Here is a 21,354-nt window from a genome sequence, read left to right as displayed (position 1 = left end):
TGGCAAACATAAAAGGCGTCTGATATTTGAGGAAATAAATGAGACTCTGAGTTTGTAGGTTGAAACACAGGGAAACCTAAACTGTCCCGACCATGTGTCATCACTGCCCACATTACCTCATCTGGAACCCATTTCCCCCCAGATGACGTTGATGGGGCCACATCCTCACTCTCCGATGAGGATTTCCTTGCCGCTACCGATGAGTGCGCACGCTTAGACTGAACAGTCCTGGCCACGCCAGCCTGCAGTGCCCTGGTGACAGCCAATTCAACCATATCCTGCACTTCCTCACTAGACATGAGGGGAGTACCCCTGTCAGGTACCTGTGGGTTCTCAGGAAGAGCAATGCTACCTTCCCCTCCCACCTCCGAGGAGGAAGAAGAGACAACCACGTCTCTTTGCTGGAGCTTTAGGCACGGTAACCAAAATAACACTGCCTCTCATTCCAAAACACCACCCTACATATAGGACCCTGGTCCTCCCCCAACAGGGCTTCACAATCCATGTAAAAATCCAAAAAACCACGGGCAGAACGCCCGTCCTACCTGACCAGCATCCAAAAATTGAAGTTCCTCGGTCCTCGCGGCTCCGCGGCGCGGAAACCCGGAAACTAACGCCCCAGCCACAGAGGGCCGGCTGACCCCGTCAGCCGGCCCCCAGTACACGCCTCTCGAGCAGCCATGCCGTTCGCTCAAGACGTGACCCAGCCGTAGCACTCCTCGCGGAGCACCGCGTCCCGAGGAGTGCCTCCATCGACGACCTCCAGGCTCCGCCGTGCAGGTAAGAAAGGGAAAGAAAACCGTCTAGCGTGGGCTAGACAAAAGAACAGGAGGGGATAAGGGTGGGGGGGGTTTTTGAAAGGGGAAGGGAGGGTCTAGGGGGGAGGCGGGAGGCCTCATTGGTTAAAAGGAAGGCGAGGGAGGGACGGGAGGTAATGCATGTTAATAAAGCACACTTTTTTAAGTTTGCAGAGACGTTTATCATGTCTCTACATGTTTAGTGCAAGATGTCTTTAAAACTAAAGGTGTTCCCAAAGATAAGTTGGCTAGGACACCATCTTTGCTTCTTTCCTATTACTTTAGTTAACGTGTAAATAAATGATGTGCATTTCACGGTTTTCTAAATGTTCCTTCTCTGTCATGTGTACAGCAGCCCAGTGCTGCCATTAACCAGGGGGCCAAAGTTAGAGGTCAAGAGGGCCGCATGCGGCCCCTGGGCCGTACTTTGAGTATCCCTGCTGTAAAGGATGACCAGCCTTAGTGATATTGCCACTGCATGGTATGTGTAGGGCCATACCGATATCAACACAAGGAATTGGTATTAAGCCTTTCCAGTAGGGGTAGGAATACTTGGTCATTAGGACGAGCGTGCAAGCGCCTTGACCTGTTGTAAGTATTGTGGGCTTTTAACCCGTTAACCCGACGCCCACACTCCCTCCCTGGTGCGGGTCACGACCAGTGGCCGACACCAGGGAGGGGGTTAAAAATCCTCCGGTGCAATGCACCGGAGGATTTTTTTTTTTTTTTGTTTCACCGTAGGAGACGCGGAAGAGCTTCCGCGTCTCCATCCCACCCCCCTCCCGCCCCCTTATGACGTCAGCGCGCCGTGAGGCGCGCTGACGTCACATTTTTTCCCCACCGGAGAAGGAGAGACGGAGGTAAGCGTTCTTTCCTTCTCCGGTGGAGAAAAAAAGGCCAAAACGGCCTCCCCAGATGCCAGGGAGGCATCGATGGAAAGGGGAGGCTCTCCCCTTTCCATCGATGCCTCCCTGGCACCGTTTCCTGGCCGTGGATCGCAGCGCGGCTGCGATCCACGGCCAGGAAACGCCACTAGGCACCAGGGATCTTCTTTGGGGGGGTCGGCCCCCTCGTAAAAGGGCCACCCCCCCCCCCCGGCAATATTTTAATTATTTATACTGTTTTGGGGGGCGATCGCGCCCCCCACAAAAAAAAGAAATAAAAAAAAGAAAAAAAAAATGGCGGGGTCGGCCCTTGGAACACGGGCCGACCCCAGGGGAAAAAAAAAAAACGTAGTTTTGCCTGGGGAGGCCGATCGCCCCCCCAGGGTAAAAAAAAACAAAAAAAAACAAATTGTTGGTGGTCAGCCCTTAGGGTGACCATCAATGGGGCCATTTTTTTTTTTATACATGTGTGCTTTGCCGAGGGCAAGCACACATGTATAAAAAGAAAAAGATTTGTGACATGAGTCTCATATATATGTGTATATATGTATACACATATATATATCTATATAGATATATATATCTATATAGATATATATATATATATATATATATCTATATAGATATATATATATAGATAGATATATATAGATTGATATATATATTTTTTTCAGGACAAGCATTGCAGCGTCCATGTGCTGCTTTTCTGACTTGTTGGTGTGTATCTGGGCTTCTAACAACGCCCACCTCACGCCCATCACTACCACTCCTTTGATGGCATTGGAAAATGATTTACCTTTGTCCCTCCTTGGGGAGGTTTTGCTACCGCCTTGGCCATCGCCCCTGGTACATGGCTGATTGCACTTTTGCTGTTACGTTTAACTGCGAGCGAACTTCTTTTCCTTTTGTGTAACTCTTCACATGATGCTCATGGTGGCCATGGCGCTGTGAATCGGCTCTCTTATGTGAAAGAGTTTAACTTTAAATTATCAATTTATGTGGCAAGAAAAGTTGGGTTAGGAGTTTATAACGCTAATAGCTCTAACTCGAGCAGATGCGAGACCCATTGCATTGTAAATGCTTGTTATTCTTGTGTGTGTTGTTTTATAATGGTGAACAATTTCACCGCACTCCACGAGGACCGTGATCAAGACTCCTTGGTGAGTTGAAACACGTTGGTGGTTATTGACTGCAATAAAATACACGTTTATTTGTACTTCATGGAGTGCGGTGAAATTTTTCGGCATTAGATAATTTCTAGATTGGTCTTCCCTGTCACTGGGCACCGGCAGTGAAGTGTGCCGCCCAGCAACCCTTCAACCACTTTGTTTCTAAACATATAAATATATATATATTATTATATATATATATATATATATATATATATATATATATATATACACACAATATGCATGCATGCATGTCTTTTCTGTAGTGGCAGTTTTGCTGGATAGTACTGAGGGAATTAGAAGAGGAGGTAATGGGAGGCAGAGCACCAAAAATGACTGTTGCACAGGGTGTGTGGTAAGGTGAAGTAATACATTCTTTTTTTGTTTTTTTCAGTGTTTTCAGAGAATCTGCAGAATTGGAGAAGAAGCGAAGGTAAGGTGACGACATTTCCTGTTGTACACAACAAACATACCAACAAGCAATTTTGTGACTATCTGCCTTCTACGTAGGATAGTAATTTAGAGGGACAGTTTAGCCAGTTGCAGCGATGGCGTCTCGTTGGATGACTGCTGATCAAGCCCTAGCTCGGGTTATGGAGGACAGTTCTGATGTAGGCTCAGAGACTGAGACAGCAGACACTGAGACAGCATCTGAGGGAGAGGACAATGGGGCAGATTCTGGGAGTGATTTTTCAGTCGGCGGAGTCCCATCTGACGACACCTCTTCCAGTGAGTCTGAAGGAGACAATGACGACATCCGTGCTGTCCCTTCGCAAGCACATTCTGGGCAGCGGGACCACATTGGGTTAGCCGAACCCAGAGAGCATGTGCTTGCTGCCGCAAGCACAGAACGAGTGCTCTCTTGGCAGCCCCCCTGTTTGGTTCAGCCCCAAATTCCACCTTTTACTGGTGACGCTGGATGTAAAGTCGATACAGCTAACTTTTTGCCAGTCGACTACATCTATCTGTTTTTGGATGTTGACTTTCTTCAGAAAGTTGTGCAGCAAACAAATTTGCGTGCAGACCAATTTCTGAGGGAGCGCGGAGGCACTCTAGGGCCCCGTTCTAGGGCACGCCAGTGGACTCCCACTTCGCTGGCGGAGTTGAAGATATTTTTGGGCCTTACCCTCAAAATGGGGTTAGTACAGAAACCCACCTTGCAGTCCTACTGGACGACTCGCACGGTTTGGGTAACTCCCATCTTCGCACCATACATGAGCAGAGATCGTTTTTTGCTACTGCAGCGCATGCTGCATTTCAATGACAATTCTGCTGCATTGCCCCGGGACCATCCAGATCATGACAGGTTGTTCAAAATTCGGCCTGTCGTGGAACATTTGTCTGCCAGGTTTCCAGAGATCTATACTCCTGGAAAGAATATAGCAGTCGATGAGTCCTTGATCCTGTACAAAGGACGGCTGCTTTTCAGACAGTACATTGCGAGCAAAAGAGCTCGCTATGGCATAAAGCTGTACATGCTGTGTGAGAGCTCTACTGGCTATGTGTACAGCCTGAGAGTGTATACAGGGAAGGATTCTACCCTAAACCCTGTAGGTTGCCCTCCCACGTTAGGGGTCACAGGTAAGATTGTATGGGAACTTGTCCATCCACTTCTTCACAAAGGTTATAACCTTTATGTGGACAATTTCTATACAGGAGTAGAGCTGTTCAGTGAGCTCTACAAAGCTGGCACTGTGGCCTGCGGTACAGTTCGTTGTAACCGCAAAGGATTCCCGCGGGAGCTTGTTTGCAAGAAGCTCCAGAAATCACAGAGTACTGCATTGCGTTCTAACGAACTGCTCGCAGTCAAGTTCCTAGATAGACGTGATGTATACGTGCTCACTACAATTCATGATGAGAGCACTTCTCCCATCACGGTTTGGGGTCAGATGGCCGAAGTCCACAAGCCCATCTGTATACTTGATTACAATAAGTACATGGGTGGAGTGGACAAGAACGACCAGGTTCTTCAACCATACAATGCGTGTCGTAAAACTCGCACTTGGTACAAGAAACTGTTTACCCACCTGATTCAGATGGCAACATATAATGCGTATGTTGTTTACCGTCAGACAACAACAGGAAGACTCATGACTTTCCTTGACTTCCAGTTGTCTGTAATTGAAAGCCTCACTGCTGTTACTGAAGAAGCAGCAGCCTCCACCTCATATGTTCTGGAGGATGTGGCAAGGCTGCAGGAGCGACACTTTGCTGATCGCATACCTAAAACACCCAAAAAGGATCGCCCATGTCGTCGCTGTAAAGTGTGCTCAAAGCATGGAAAGCGGCAGGAGAGTCGGTATTACTGTCCCCAGTGTCCATCACAACCAGGCCTCTGTATCCCTACTTGCTTTACGTTGTATCATACTAAAGCAAAGTTCTGGGAAATCGACTGAGGTTGAGCTGCTGTTGGGTAATCCTTTCAGTGGCAGTGCATGGATACCGAACGTCCATGGGCCACTGCTTCGTTAGGCAAGGAGCCACAGAATTTTACTTCATCATGGACTTCCTTTTGGCGTGGTCGGTGTTCTGTTCAATTAACATGCATTTTCTTCCCCCTACTGCATATACTAGTAGACAGAACATATGCCACATTGCCACGGAGTACCCTTTCTTCACCTGCATGTCTTCCTTACTTTCAACGGTAGATATGCTCTCTCAGTTCGAGAAATCACTTTGTAGGGCATACTTGGAAGCCCCCAACTTGCTTCCACAAACTAGTATAGGTTCACTTGGCTATTATACAGGATTAGCCAGGACTCTGATGAGAACAGAGACATGGATGGGTAAGGAAAGCTTATGGTAGGAGTGCCTTCACAGGGTTATTGCACAGGTAGAAGGCAGATAGTAAAGGTAGTACAGATGTACATCATCTACACCTATGGATTCAAACCCATTGGTGCCATCCCAGCACTAAAGGAGAATGACTTGTATAGGTCAGTGTTTGACCTGCTTTTCATGTTCATCCTCCATCAGAACTTAGTAGATGTTCAGTTTGCTGTATAAGTGCATTATAGTCACATCACTGCACATAATGTTGGCTGGGACATATGCTACGTTCTCATGGACTCCCCTATGTACCAAACACTACCCTTTTCCATAGCCTATGACCTTCTCTTTAGGGAACATCATGAGAAATCCCCAGCATGTCTCCCTTAGTTTCAAAGGTAGATATGCTCACTCAGTTCGAGGAATCGCTTTGTACGGCATACTCGGACACCCCCAACTTGCATCCACAAACTGGAAGGAGTTGGATTTAGCACAGAGATTGCGCTAAAGGCGCATGAAAAACATGTCTTCCTGAGCCTCAGGTGGCTGTCACAGGAGTCATTAGTAAAGGTTTGTTACGCATGCATTTGGTAATGTTAAGGAAGAAGGAGGCAGGTAGCCTATGACCTTCTCTTTAGGTAACAGCATGAGAAATCCCCAGCATGTCTCCCTTAGTTTCAAAGGTAGATATGCTCACTCAGTTCGAGGAATCGCTTTGTACGGCATACTCGGACACCCCCAACTTGCATCCACAAACTGGAAGGAGTTGGATTTAGCACAGAGAGTGCGCTAAAGGCGCATGAAAAACATGTCTTCCTGAGCCTCAGGTGGCTGTCACAGGAGTCATTAGTAAAGGTTTGTTACGCATGCATTTGGTAATGTTAAGGAAGAAGGAGGCAGTTACTTGACAGGTGGTAAAATGTAGTCAAACTTAATCCGTTCTGTGGCGTGTGAATGTGATGGGCCCTTGTCTGGCAGCGGTAAGTTAATGTGAGTGGAGTGATTGATTGGATTGGGCCCGTGGCTGGCGATATGAAAGGGTTGTTTGTTGTGCGTGAATGGCGTGTGAATGGACCATAAAGAGGTTGGTGCCTGGACGCGGCTTTATGGCCCACCTTCAGAAGGCTTGGTTTCAACATTCAGATACTTTGATAAGTAATCATGCTTTAAAACCATAATTTCTGGAGGTGCTAAAACCAACCAGTGTGAGTGGTGGGTTAACTTTAACAAACTAGTACCAGGGGAGACCAAGGGTGCAGGACTTGCATGGCTTTCACCAGTTTTCCTTCACCCAGAATCCCCTTGAAATTACATTATGTGCTTAAAAAACACATTTTCCTTGCATTCCAATGAGCAGAAGTCCAGGGATCTGCAGGGATCCTCAAAATTCCTACCACCCAGTGTTTCCCCACTTGTCCTGATAAAAACACAACCCCGCTTGTGTGCCTGCGCCTAGTGCCTGCTTCAGGAATGAATCACTCCAAGGTTAACAGTAGACCTCAAGCAAGGACTACCATTGACCCTTGTGTGATCCATTCCTGTCGCGGGCGCTAGGCCTACCCACACAAGTGAGGTATCGTTTTTATCGGGAGACTTGGGGGGACGCTGGGTGGAAGGAAATTTGAGGCTCCTCTCAGATTCCAGAACTTTCTGTCATCGAAATGTGAGGAAAACTTGTTTTTTTAGCCACTTTTTGAGGTTTGCAAAGGATTCTGGGTAACAGAACCTGGTCAGAGGCCCGCGAGTCACCCCATCTTGGATTCCCCTAGGTCTCTAGTTTTCAAAAATGTACAGGTTTGGTAGGTTTCCCTAGGTGCCGGCTGAGCTAGAGGCCAAAATCTACAGGTAGGCACTTTGCAAAAAACAGCTCTGTTTTCTGTGATGTGTCCACGTTGTGTTTTGGGGCATTTCCTGTCGCGGGCGCTAGGCCTACCCACACAAGTGAGGTATCATTTTTATCGGGAGACTTGGGGGGACGCTGGGTGGAAGGAAATTTGAGGCTCCTCTCAGATTCCAGAACTTTCTGTCATCGAAATGTGAGGAAAACTTGTTTTTTTAGCCACTTTTTGAGGTTTGCAAAGGATTCTGGGTAACAGAACCTGGTCAGAGCCCCGCGAGTCACCCCATCTTGGATTCCCCTAGGTCTCTAGTTTTCAAAAATGTACAGGTTTGGTAGGTTTCCCTAGGTGCCGGCTGAGCTAGAGGCCAAAATCTACAGGTAGGCACTTTGCAAAAAACAGCTCTGTTTTCTGTGATGTGTCCACGTTGTGTTTTGGGGCATTTCCTGTCGCGGGCGCTAGGCCTACCCACACAAGTGAGGTATCATTTTTATCGGGAGACTTGGGGGGACGCTGGGTGGAAGGAAATTTGAGGCTCCTCTCAGATTCCAGAACTTTCTGTCACCGAAATGTGAGGAAAACTTGTTTTTTTAGCCACTTTTTGAGGTTTGCAAAGGATTCTGGGTAACAGAACCTGGTCAGAGCCCCGCGAGTCACCCCATCTTGGATTCCCCTAGGTCTCTAGTTTTCAAAAATGTACAGGTTTGGTAGGTTTCCCTAGGTGCCGGCTGAGCTAGAGGCCAAAATCTACATGTAGGCACTTTGCAAAAAACAGCTCTGTTTTCTGTGATGTGTCCACGTTGTGTTTTGGGGCATTTCCTGTCGCGGGCGCTAGGCCTACCCACACAAGTGAGGTATCATTTTTATCGGGAGACTTGGGGGGACGCTGGGTGGAAGAAAATTTGAGGCTCCTCTCAGATTCCAGAACTTTCTGTCACCGAAATGTGAGGAAAACTTGTTTTTTTAGCCACTTTTTGAGGTTTGCAAAGGATTCTGGGTAACAGAACCTGGTCAGAGCCCCGCGAGTCACCCCATCTTGGATTCCCCTAGGTCTCTAGTTTTCAAAAATGTACAGGTTTGGTAGGTTTCCCTAGGTGCCGGCTGAGCTAGAGGCCAAAATCTACAGGTAGGCACTTTGCAAAAAACAGCTCTGTTTTCTGTGATGTGTCCACGTTGTGTTTTGGGGCATTTCCTGTCGCGGGCGCTAGGCCTACCCACACAAGTGAGGTATCATTTTTATCGGAAGACTTGGGGGGACGCTGGGTGGAAGGAAATTTGAGGCTCCTCTCAGATTCCAGAACTTTCTGTCACCGAAATGTGAGGAAAACTTGTTTTTTTAGCCACTTTTTGAGGTTTGCAAAGGATTCTGGGTAACAGAACCTGGTCAGAGCCCCGCGAGTCACCCCATCTTGGATTCCCCTAGGTCTCTAGTTTTCAAAAATGTACAGGTTTGGTAGGTTTCCCTAGGTGCCGGCTGAGCTAGAGGCCAAAATCTACATGTAGGCACTTTGCAAAAAACAGCTCTGTTTTCTGTGATGTGTCCACGTTGTGTTTTGGGGCATTTCCTGTCGCGGGCGCTAGGCCTACCCACACAAGTGAGGTATCATTTTTATCGGGAGACTTGGGGGGACGCTGGGTGGAAGGAAATTTGAGGCTCCTCTCAGATTCCAGAACTTTCTGTCATCGAAATGTGAGGAAAACTTGTTTTTTTAGCCACTTTTTGAGGTTTGCAAAGGATTCTGGGTAACAGAACCTGGTCAGAGCCCCGCGAGTCACCCCATCTTGGATTCCCCTAGGTCTCTAGTTTTCAAAAATGTACAGGTTTGGTAGGTTTCCCTATGTGCCGGCTGAGCTAGAGGCCATAATCTACAGGTAGGCACTTTGCAAAAAACAGCTCTGTATTTTGTCAAAAAATGGGATGTGTCCACGTTGTGTTTTGGGGCATTTCCTGTCGCGGGCGCTAGGCCTACCCACACAAGTGAGGTATCATTTTTATCGGGAGACTTGGGGGAACATAGAATAGCAAAACAAGTGTTATTGCCCCTTATCTTTCTCTACATTTTTTCCTTCCAAATATAAGAGAGTGTGTAAAAAAGACGTCTATTTGAGAAATGCCCTGCAATTCACATGCTAGTATGGGCACCTCGGAATTCAGAGATGTGCAAATAACCACTGCTCCTCAAAACCTTATCTTGATCCCATTTTGGAAATGCAAAGGTTTTCTTGATACCTCTTTTTCACTCTTGATATTTCAGCAAATGAATTGCTGTATACCCAGTATAGAATGAAAACCAACTGCAGGGTGCACCTCATTTATTGGCTCTGGGTACCTAGGGTTCTTGATGAACCTATAAGCCCTTTATATCCCCGCAACCAGAAGAGTCCAGCAGACAAAACGGTATATTGCTTTCAGAAATCTGACATCGCAGGAAAAAGTTACAGAGTAAAACATAAAGAAAAATGGCTGTTGTTTTCAGCTCAATTTCAATATTTTTTTATTTCAGCTGTTATTTTCTGTAGGAAAACCTTGTAGGATCTACACAAATGACCCCTTGCTGAATTCAGAATTTTGCCTAGTTTTCAGAAATGTTTAGCTTTCCGGGATCCAGCATTGGTTTCACACCCATTCCTGTCACTAACTGGAAGGAGGTTGAAAGCACCAAAAATAGTAAAAATGGGGTATGTCCCAGTAAAATGCCAAATTTGTGTTGGAAAATGTGGTTTTCCGATTCAAGTCTGCCCGTTCCTGAAAGGTGGGAAGATAGTGATTTCAGCACCAGAAACCCTTTGTTGATGGCATTTTCAGGGAAAAAACCACAAGCCGCCTTCGGCTGCCCTTTTTTCCCATTTTTTTGGAAAAAACGAAATTTTCACTGTATTTTGGCTATTTTCTTGGTCTCCTCCAGGGGAAACCACAAACTCTGGGTACCATTAGAATCCCTAGGATGTTGGAAAAAAAGGACGCAAATTTGGCGTGGTTAGCTTATGTGGACAAAAAGTTATGAAGCCCTAAGCGCGAACTACCCCAAATAGCCAAAAAAGGGCTCAGCACTGGGGGGGAAAAGGCCCAGCAGCTAAGAGGTTAACCACACCCACAGCACGCCCATCACTTTCACTCATTCATGGGCTTGCCATTCCAAAATCCTTTGTTATTATTGGTAAATGCTTTATGTTTGTCCCTCCTTCGGGAGGTTTTGTTATCGCCTTGCAGACTAACCCTGTTACATGGCGCTTTGAATCCGCTCGCTAATGTCAACTGTTTTACTTTTCATTTTCAATTTATGTGCAAGAAAAGTCCAGTTAGGAATTTAGAGCGCCAGTAGCTCTAACTCGAGCAAACGCGAGACCCACTGCATTGCAAATGCTTGTTTTTAGAAGCGAGCAGTCATGAACTATCTGTGAAAAATTCGCGCCTTTCCCGTCTGCCCACCTTGCGCGTCCTCTATCTCGGAGTTTGGAGCGGCCCTTCTGATTTCTTGTCAGCTGTTTTTTCCCGTCAGGCATGTTTCTTTTGTGTCGAGACAGGTCAAAACAATCAATGTCCCGCACTCACTGGGAGAAAACTCCAAGTGCATCAGCGATACTGCCTTTTTGTGTCTCATACACAACCCCAGCGTTCATGTTTGAATACTGTGGCATCTATTCAGACTTTTATCCTTCCATATGGAATTAAATGAAAATCAGAGAGTTGGCTAACAATGGCAAGTATTATTTATGTGCTAGTAAATAGTTCAGTTTGTGGTGTGCGATGTACAAATGGTCAAATTAAAATGAAGGCCCGGGGTGCTTGATATGTATGTCGTATTTTGAATGAAATTGGAACGGGCTAGAAGTCTTTTACAGTTATTGACTGGTAGAGCTGCCACTAGATGTCAGCATCGTATTGCAGCATAACAAAAGTCTTGTTTTAATTAAAGTCACCCTGCCGTCTTGTAACGGGTTGCACAGTTGTTGGCACCGTTCTCTAGTGCAGGCCGCTTGTCCACCCCGACAGTGCTTCTCTCCATCCTTTCCCATCGTCTCTGTTTCATTTGTACCACCATCGTGTTCCTTCATTTGCCTTCTTACTCTGTCCGATGCGGATTCAGTATTAAAAAGAACGGCAGGCCTTGTTCACAACCCTGTCCCCTCCCTCGGCACCAGATTGTGATACCCCCTTACCACATCCTTCTCGATTGCCCACAAGCAGCAGATCGTGGCATTGTAGCCTCGGCCGTATGAGGGTCTGAGAGCTAGTGTGCCATGAGCTTGGGGCTGCTGCTGCCTTTAGACAGATGTGCTGCTCCTTCCCCTGTTCCTATGTGAGCTGTGGCCGTGTCACCATCTCTTTGGATTCAGGTCTCCTCCAGGGTTCGAGGCCCCACACCAACTACTTCAAGCAGGCGACTCAGATGTTTTTGCTGGTCCCTGGATCAAAAACGATTGCGGGATCCATCATAGAACAAGCACCTGTTTTTACATTTTAAAATCAATGTCCTCCATGGAAAGAAAAAAACATAGCAGCTCATAGTATGATCTGGTAGTATTAGCTGCGCGAGTTACTTCATCATTAGTAGAAACAGCAATCTTTCTTCAAAGTCTCTAAACACGTCTTGGAGCATCACGGGGGGGGGCTAAAAAAACGAGGGGCTTCTGAAATTGTGCTGTCCCAGTGACTGGACCCGCCACCCTGTTAGACTCCAGCTCAGATACTATCTCTCAAGAGTGCCATTCCTCAACCAATCCCCACAGGTGACCCATGCTAATACCGTCTCTGTCCCAAACTCCACCTCCTTGGAGGCTAGCAGCGGAGCCCAATCTTGCCAGAGAGTCCTGGCTTGCAACGCTGTCATCCATGGTCACAGCATCTCTGAAACCCCTGGCCCAGTGGACAAAAGGCTTCAGCTACAGAGTGCTCACGTGAGAGGAGTTCCACAATATGAACAGTATTAGATCCCATGAGCACCTGTAGAAAAATCATGACTGCCTACAATAACAGCAGGCGATAAAGAGGTGTGGAGAGCCCACTGAGCAACAATAGCTGCTGCTGAGGAGCCCCCCTAGGATGAAGTATGCCACTAATGTGTTGGGAAGGGGATTGTGTCCTTTTAATACAAAGGTCTAGTGTGAGGTAGAACTTAGGACACCAGGACCACCATTACTGGTCAGACAAAGCAAAATCACTTCATGGAATTCTGCTTTGCAGTAGCAGCCAAGCGTCTTTCCCCATTTCTTTCGTCTGTCCTACCAGAAAACATCTTCCCCTTCCCTCCCTTACTCCCTCCTCCCTACTCTCCCTCTTCTACTTCACTTCTATACTCCCTAACCCCTTCCTCACCCTCCAACTCACCCGGAGGTCACCGCACACATTTACCACCTGCTCAAAGCAGTGGGTTAACCCACCAACTGGGAATTCCCTGTGGTTTTACCACTTGAAGAATTGGTCCAATGCGGTAATTCTCCATTCCAAGGGTTTAACTTTTAATTTCGTGCTACTGGGGTGGAGCTACTGCATGGTAGTGATAAAATTGCAAGCGATTTTACCAGGCTTTCAGAACTGTGCAAACAGGAATGAGGGCTTAAGAGGGCTAGAGCACAAAATAAAGACATAAGAAACATATTGTACTTTGAAAATTTGCATTGTGTTTAATGGATTAGGGAGCTGGTACCTGTATCTTTTATTCTCCCGTCCCCTAAGAGTTACACTGGAGTGGTTCTCATGGGTCTGCCCTGTGTGGATAGACCTTCCAAAGATCATTTCCCTGTACAGGTACAAGTGACTGCTTGTTGTGTGTGTATCCAATACGTTCCTATAAATCGCCTCTACCGTCAAGGAGACACGAATTGCATGCACGTTTATCCGCAAGACACTCAAAATGAAAACAGTCCAGCATCCTGGTACAAATATAGCAGTTACATTAAAGAAAAACAGACCATGCTTTTACCTTGACATCTGGGAAGTAGGTTTTAAGGATGTTAGAGCTTGGATAGCGGGTGAAGAAGAACATCAGCTTTGCTTTTTTCAAGTGACCAGGGTTCAACCCCTCCTGAAGGTGTGGGTGGGTCAAGGAACAAAAGATAGAAAAAGCACCCCAGCAACAAAAACCCTCAACACAAGCAATTTAGTTCTCCGATACTCGCCTCCATACCAATTCATCTAAACTCTTAAACAATTGACCTGATTTAAAAGAGGATACCAACTGTAGATTCATCAAAAATTGTCGATTTCCTATTGCACCCTGCCAGGGAAATAGCCTCTGATTTTCAGTTTGAAAGATCACATATCTTCTCCTACTCTGCTACTCACTCTTCCAAAGTGAGAGGGTGGTTGCACCAGAAATGTTGCTGGGTTAATTATACGATCATGATGGTTCATCATCATGTCCGAAAGAGTTATTCCTGCAAAAGAAGTTCCAATCATGACATAAAACCAATTCAGACAAATGTCAGAAAACGGGAATGGGCCTGGCTGGCAGAAAACCCCCTACTGAGACTAAAAGTATGAGGATGACAGAAGTTCTTACAAAAAAAAAACATGACAACTCTGAGTTTCACTAAGGGTATCTTTTAATCCTTCGAGGAATTAGCAGATCTAAAATTCCTATTGAACAACCCACACCATAATAAGTGTAATGTGCTATAACAAAATTGAATTGACTATTGCTAACATCACCTCTTCCAAAGCAGTGTACATCTAGCAAACCCAAGTCAGCAGCGGGACAGTGCGCCCATTGTTTCTGCTGTAAAGAAATCTCACTTGTGAAGACCACAGCCTTCACGTCCTACCTCCAGCCTCAGGAAGCCACACTTTCTATGTTAGTTAAGGAGGAATATGAAGTTCTTGCTCCCTTTGGACGAGAAATTATACATGTCATTTAGGCAGGAACCTTCTCCTGTGCAAAAGGAATGTTGGCAACTCTTCTTTTGATAAAACACTTATTGGATGAAAATAACCCAAGAAACTTTCACTCTATACTGGATGTATCCATGTAATTTAAAAATTTGAGAAAGCTGTTTACAAGAACATATGGAAGGCAACCATCCATGAGATGACAGGAAATCGGGATCTTGTCATTTCTTATGCTTCTGGATGTGTTGGCGGTGTTCAACATCCTTGACTACCCAACCCTTAAACCACTTTCCTGAGTTTCAGAAGTTGCATGCCTTCTCCTTAGTAGTCAACTGAACACTTTAGTCCCCTAGTAGTGAGTCAGGTGGGATATTGAGCGGATTGAGAAGCATGTCTTTCCTTAATCGAACCTACACAAAATGTCATTCCTTTCGCAGTTCATAAATGCAACCTTATAAGAATGACTTAGTGAGGGCAAAGAAAACTCGTTCCTCTATCAATAGAAACATCTGGATGATCATAGTCTTGTTGGACCCTCTGCGAACACCTGGAATTGTATGTGATACTGTTCATTGAAGACAGCCATTTGGTACATATATTATGATGAATAGTGGTGATAAGGTTAACACTGTTTAACACTTTGCTGCTGATGGATTCTAATTAGTTGACTGTTAGGATGCTATGATATGTCATAGCGTATATTGCCAGTAAGTAAAAGCATAGTGCCCCTGATTGACTTCATGTGGGGTGATAACAAGGTAATGTTCTATGTTGGCACCTGCAGTTTAATTTCCTCTCTTGGGTCTTAATCCCAATTCAGTCATGCAGTAGCCTATATTGTTCCTTGTCTTCCTTTAGCTGCCTTGTGACTTCCATTTCCAGGATTTTGCAAGTGTAGCAAAGATTTGAAATCACCATATAATCAGCTCAAACCTGGAGATCATTGGCTGTGTTTTTTAATTTAAACCTAATGGAGTTAATATGGCTTGATAAACGCCATGACACCAGGATCAGGACGGGTGTTTCAGAGGAACGGAACGTCCAGGTAGGTCAAAACAAGGTTATTGATAAGTTCAGAACAAGGGACTACTGAGGCTAGGATAAACTAAAAATACAACATAAAAGTAAGTTAAAATGCCAGAACACATGCCAAGGCAAAGAACGATCACATGATATTCATACAGCCACAGAGAGCACGGGCGCAACACACTACAATAATAGAAACACCTTAAGAAACGAGGAGAGTTTGAGATTAATTGTGGGGAAAAACTTTGCCAGTATGCACAACAATAAAGCATACGCTGCATTACCACAAGCACATATTGTGATATAAGTTACACACAAAAATCAACGCAGGGCAAATTAATGACAGGACGCGCAGGGTTAAAGGAGTTCAGACTAGAAGATTGTCTTCAAAGGACATGTTCTCAAAGATCCTCATTACGCAAAGATGCAAGACTAAGGGGGTTATTACAACTTTGGAGGAGGTGTTAATCCGTCCCAAAAGTGACTGTAAAGTGACGGAAATACCACCAGCGTATTACGAGTTCCATAGCATATAATGGACTTGTAATACGGCTGGTGGTATATCCGTCACTTTACTGTCACTTTTGGGACGGATTAACACCTCCTCCAAAGTTGTAATAACCCCCTAAGTGATTTCACAACATGCATCCCTAGCAATGCTAGGCATACCATTAAATGCCCTTGCGCAAGATTTACATCACTCAACATCTAGAAAAAAAGTTTGCACAAACAAATATAAATCAACAATACACACAATGATGTCTAGCTTTGCAAAACGCTTTGTGGGAAATCAGCATATACCAGCATAATTTACGTTTGTAGTTTGCGAACAGGTTAAAAAGTGTGCAAGGGGTGTTAAGGCAATTTAGCTGCTGGATGGTGTTTAGATCGTGAAAGGGCTCAATTGATATAAGAATTTTATTATGATTTATTTAAGCACTCAAGCATAGGAAGAAACACTATACCCACCAGGTGAGGAACGATAAAGTGACTCGTGGTAGATACGTGAACTTGTTATGAAGGGACAGTTCCTAAGTTATTCTGTGTGGGGGGGGGGGGGAGGTGTAAATCGGTGCCAATGAAAAGGTGGAAATGGTGTGTTTCCTTATAAAGTATGCCTTTTACGAGCCCGGTGCAGGCAGACCTTCCCAGTAATTTTTACAAAGGACAGGGAGGGCAGGCATTACATTATGAAAGGTCTGCATATCCCAGGAAAGCAGGCCAGACTTCCCAATCTCGCTCCCGCCTGTCTGCAGTCAGCTCCAATGGAAAGCGAAGGTGGCAGGAATGCAGCTCGGGGCCCATGCAATTCAGATTCTTGCACAAGTGTAGGCCGTTTACAGACAGGTCTGTCAGCATATCTGCCTATGGCAGTATGTTGGGTGCACACATTCACACAGCATACGCTCCTGGGAAATACAAGAAACTACACGGGTTTACCGAGGGTGTCAGTATACAACTATCTCAAGAGTAAAGGGCAACGGCATGTGCCCCAGCCTAACATGCAGCTGCCACCAGCCGTCGCCGGTGAAGGGACGGTAATCACCCCCCAGTCCGTCGGGAGGATGGCACACAGGCCTTTCATCCAGCACGTCCAAAATGCCATTTATCGGGACAAAATAACCTCTATTTCTCCAGTCTATTATCCACTTATGATCCGCACCAGTCTGACCTTTAGCACATAAGCCATAGGTCAATGCTATGACCAACAGAAAAAAATAAAATCCTTGAATTTCCGAGTATGCTTCCGTTTGACAGCAGGCTCGAGGAATTCATCTCACTCTCACATCGAGCAGTACAGAGTTTAGACTCAGGAGAGGATCAGGTGAAATGCAGCGAGATCAAGATCCTCAAGTTCCTCCCAAGTATTGGATAATATCAGAACAGCTTTTCCTACATAAAAGCATGGAACGCGGCACCGCTGGAGGTGAAAAATGTGGTACATGTCTAACAACTGGGCTTCACAGCAGCAAGCGGAAAAGAAACAATCTTCACAACATTTTGAAAAGACTTCTTAACCATGCTTGGAGAGCAAATGAAAGCCTCTGATCCTCCTCGAACGCTCAACCACCACCTACTTACTACCTGGGTCAATTCCAGAATCTGCTAAATCGACTGCAGAAGTGGGCAGGAAAGATGAGCTCAGCACTAGATGTCATTATTACTTTTTACTTAACCAGGGTCACTACATCAACATTAGTTCATCTGAACCCAATAAAAACGTTTTCCCATTGGACACAACAAAAATGGGACATATTGACCTCGGGTATGTCGCCTAGCTCCAACGCGCTGCACACAGTGAAATGTCTGGGGGCCCCAAACAATGTCCAGGTTGTCATTTGCCACCAAAACAGTGCTGTAGTCAAAAGTACAAATATCTAAATCTCCTTGCTAAGAGGGGTTCTACTATTGCGACAGACTGACAACCAGGATTAACTAAGAAGATCCCTATTACAGTTTAGGTTCGCACTGAAACTTCACCCATGTAGACATTACCGAGGTCGAGATACAGAAACTGCAGGCTTCAAGAATAAGACAGGCCATCTGTGCCTACAACCAAAAATGCTTTAACATTTGACCTCCACACACTTTGTAAGCATTTCAATGGCTTCCAGTACATCAAAGGTAAATCTTCATTTTTGTGTGCACAGTTGTCAAGGAGTTCTGTCGACCAGGTCCAGTTTACATGCAAAGGTTGACACCCTGTGACCTAACAAAATCCAAATACGCCACTCAAACTGAACCCAAACTAGAGGCACTAATCAAACTTCCACTGTTTTGAGGTTGTGAAAACCTCCCTCTTCAACGATGTGTGTGGGGACTTCCAAGTTAAACTTGAATAACTCCCCTGCCTCGGTTTCGAGTGCCAGCATGGTGTATGTACGAAATCCTACCCCCTGGAACTATATAACTATAATGACCTAAAGGAACCACTTGTGCTACACCTTTGAACCATGAATTAATCACCAGATGGAAGAGTAGAAAGGCTCCTAAGCTGACAACACCCACAAAAAAGAAATTTATGGAAAGACGTGACTTTTTGGAATATTTGAAATTTTACTCCATCATCCAAGCACGTGCACTATATGAACCCCCTATATAATAATATATGTAAATGAATGCATATATAAACAACACACCCAACTTTATTTTAATAGGAATAATCTGGCTAGTTGCTGGCATTTTGGAATGTTGGCTGTTCAGTCAACAATTCCTGCGAGTCAGAGCCAGGTTAAAATATGGCCCAAAGCAGAAACAACTTATCGGTACCACGGGATGCTCTTCACTTCAAACAGTCGTCGAGAAACAACTGTACACGTTGCACCACAGTCTAGCTCAAGGAAGTCAGTAGCTTCCATTGCATGAACATCTCCCCAAGCAATTCCAGTGCATGGCACTGCACCATGCACCATTGTCAGTCCATGTGAAACCAGCACCTAGCTCAGCCACACAATCAATTCGTGGCATGACACTGTACCACATTCTACTCATAGGGAGCAGTTGCATAGTTCGCACCACAGATTATCCCTGGGAAGCTATTCTGTCTATTGCTGAGGTATTTACCTGTACTGCAATCTATCCTTTGGGTGCTGGGTGTGCTGATGTTTAACCACACACCCCTGGTATACCAGCTAAAGTTCTAAGAATGTAAGGTGAAGATGGCACAAAAACCTGGACTCCTGTTATTTCGCCCCAAGAGGTTTTCAGTCATGCATTTCCTTCCCTCTCTGAGCTGCTTTTTGTAGCTCATTCCTTGCTGCATTTATTTTGAATGGGCTTAATATCCCTCCAAACATTAATCTATTTGATGACATATACTCCAATAACTATTTCCCTCTTGATCCAACAAGTAGCACCCGATTGTCCAAGGGACACCAGGAAGCCTCAGAAGGCTGTAATAGTATTCAGAAAAGGAGAAACTGAATGACATTGTGATCACACAGACATGCAATTCTCTCACGTGAGACCCAAATCAAGGCAATACAGAAGTATTCAAAGGTGAAATATTGACACACACACCCATGGATTCTTGCCCAAGATCCAGTGCCCGCAAAGGATATATGCATTGTATTGAGAGAGATTCCATCCATCAGCCCTTGCAGGTCCGTGCATTCTACCTTCAGTTGCGGAAGACCATAGCTTTCCACCGGACTGGACCTGAAGTGCAGCTCACAGGGCTGGTGGCTCATGTGATATGAGTTTGTTCCTGATTTTAAGGGAATTGCCTCCCAGGGTAAATCCACTGATCCTGGAGAGGACCTGTCTGGTGAGGAGGAATGAACCCTGGGTGAGCTGCTTAGCTGTCCTGTTTGGTTGCACCCAAGCAGATGGCTGAGAATATGAGTTTCCTGCACCTGAGGAGCCATGGCCAACGGATATGATAGAGAGACTTGAGGGTACTTGTAAGATCTCCTTGTCAGTTGTGGGCTCGTGGGAGGTGAAGGACTGTTTAAACTTTTGTTCTTGACAAGAGACAAAGCTTCACTCTGGGTTTGTGCTGGGGAGCTGACACTATTTTGGTGACAAGATCTAGATAAACTCTTTCTGCTGGGATTTCCTCCAAGGAGCACTTCTCTGGGAAGTGGGGAGGCAATGCCGTTCTCAGCCGGGATTGGTGCATGGGGAGTGCTGGGCTTCAGGGCCACTTGCCCCAAATTTGAAGGAAATTCCTTGAACACAGTGTCCACTGTCTGTGCGATTGCAGTTGATAACTCTTGTTTCAATATCTGTGAAAATCTTTTCACATTGCAGAAAGATTCTCCCTCCGAGACTTTTATCTCTGACACAGGGCGCCAAACAAGATCTTGATAACCATCAAACAAAGGGTTTTTGTCCCTATGGATGTGGAATGCTTCTTTTAGATTTGCCTGTTTAGTTATTTCTGACCTTTGCTGACTCTGATCAGAATCACTAAGTTCATGGACATGTACAAACTTCTTCTGCAGTTGCCTGAGTTGCCTCTGTAAAGCACGTAATCGCTTCTTCAGCTGTTGGCATTCCTCTTCTTTATTACTTTCCCAGGATGGCCTTGTTGATTCTTTGAGGAGGTGGCTTATTGGTGATACAAGCCTGCGTTTTCGCTTGCTCTCCACAGGATTTTCTTCTTCCTTCATTAACGACTGTTCCCGTTCCTCTATTCTCTCTATGCCAAGGCTAATGTTGCCTGGAGCAAAACTCATCCCTCTGATGATACTTTCCACACGGGCCCTCTTGGCCTGCAAGTGCTGGCTGAAAAGCTGTCCAGCTTCATACACATAGGGTGTCGGCCTCTGGGGTGAGGAAAAATGCGAACCACCGTCCTTTGATGAAATGCTACCTTCTCCATCCTCCTGGATACACTCTGCAGAGGAGCATCTCCCTTGAGCTCTGGAAGAAAATGAGAGGTTTAGGTCCATTGGTGTGTTCACTAAGTTCTTCCTCAGCATGTTAGATATGATAGATTCATGGTGCATTGGGTCCTTGTATCCATGTCTGTGTATGTGGGCATTGTCCTCTCTGAAAAAGCCAGAACTGGAACTCTCTGAAGATTCAGTGTTAGAGTGGCCATGGAGCATTGCTCAAAGCTGTTGGATCCGGTATCAGAGATCGGATAGGATCACTTGTGCAGTGTTGGCAAACCGGCTCTACTGTCTTGGGATCAGTTTCTGAAAGCATACAAAAGAAAATAAGATATAGTTACTAACTGAGAGCACACTGAGACATTATTTATTTACAATCTTTTAGGACTTGCACCATCTTCTGGTGGGACTTGAAACTATGCTCTAGCCAATCCAGACTCCGTGACTCCTGTGAGAGTCTACCAGTGCCGTTCTTTCTTCTGCCTCATTTGCCTAACTTAAAATGTGCAGAATCATAAATCTCAGGCGGTCCTGTATTCTAGGACTAGCTGTTGAGAGCTGTAATAAAAAACAATGTTCTCTCAAGACTTATTTTTACAATAGGTATTAGGATTTTTTGCTGTGGGAAAGTTTCAAATCAATGCTTCTATCATAAAACAAAACTGTCGGAGATGCCCTGGGAGTTGGGCTAATTGGATGACTT

The 21,354-nt window shown here is 45.4% G+C and overlaps 1 protein-coding gene across 1 annotated transcript in view; it reads right to left on the bottom strand.

Moving 5' to 3' along the window:
* The window catches only part of PROX2 (prospero homeobox 2), a 101,703-nt gene extending 80,836 nt beyond the window's left edge, over window positions 1-20,867 (bottom strand). Inside the window, exons 1-2 of the mRNA XM_069207654.1 lie at window positions 19,431-20,867; window positions 13,382-13,483 (exon numbers count right to left, since the gene is read on the bottom strand). Coding sequence (XP_069063755.1) covers window positions 13,382-13,483; window positions 19,431-20,867 — 1,539 coding nt within the window. The remainder of the gene's footprint in view (window positions 1-13,381; window positions 13,484-19,430) is intronic.
* Window positions 20,868-21,354: the final 487 nt, after the last annotated feature.

Source organism: Pleurodeles waltl, chromosome 9 (genome assembly GCF_031143425.1).
Source record: "Pleurodeles waltl isolate 20211129_DDA chromosome 9, aPleWal1.hap1.20221129, whole genome shotgun sequence".
Classification (NCBI taxonomy): Eukaryota; Metazoa; Chordata; class Amphibia; order Caudata; family Salamandridae; genus Pleurodeles; species Pleurodeles waltl.
Note: the sequence above shows the minus strand (reverse complement) of the source record. Positions and strands in the feature narration are given on the sequence as shown.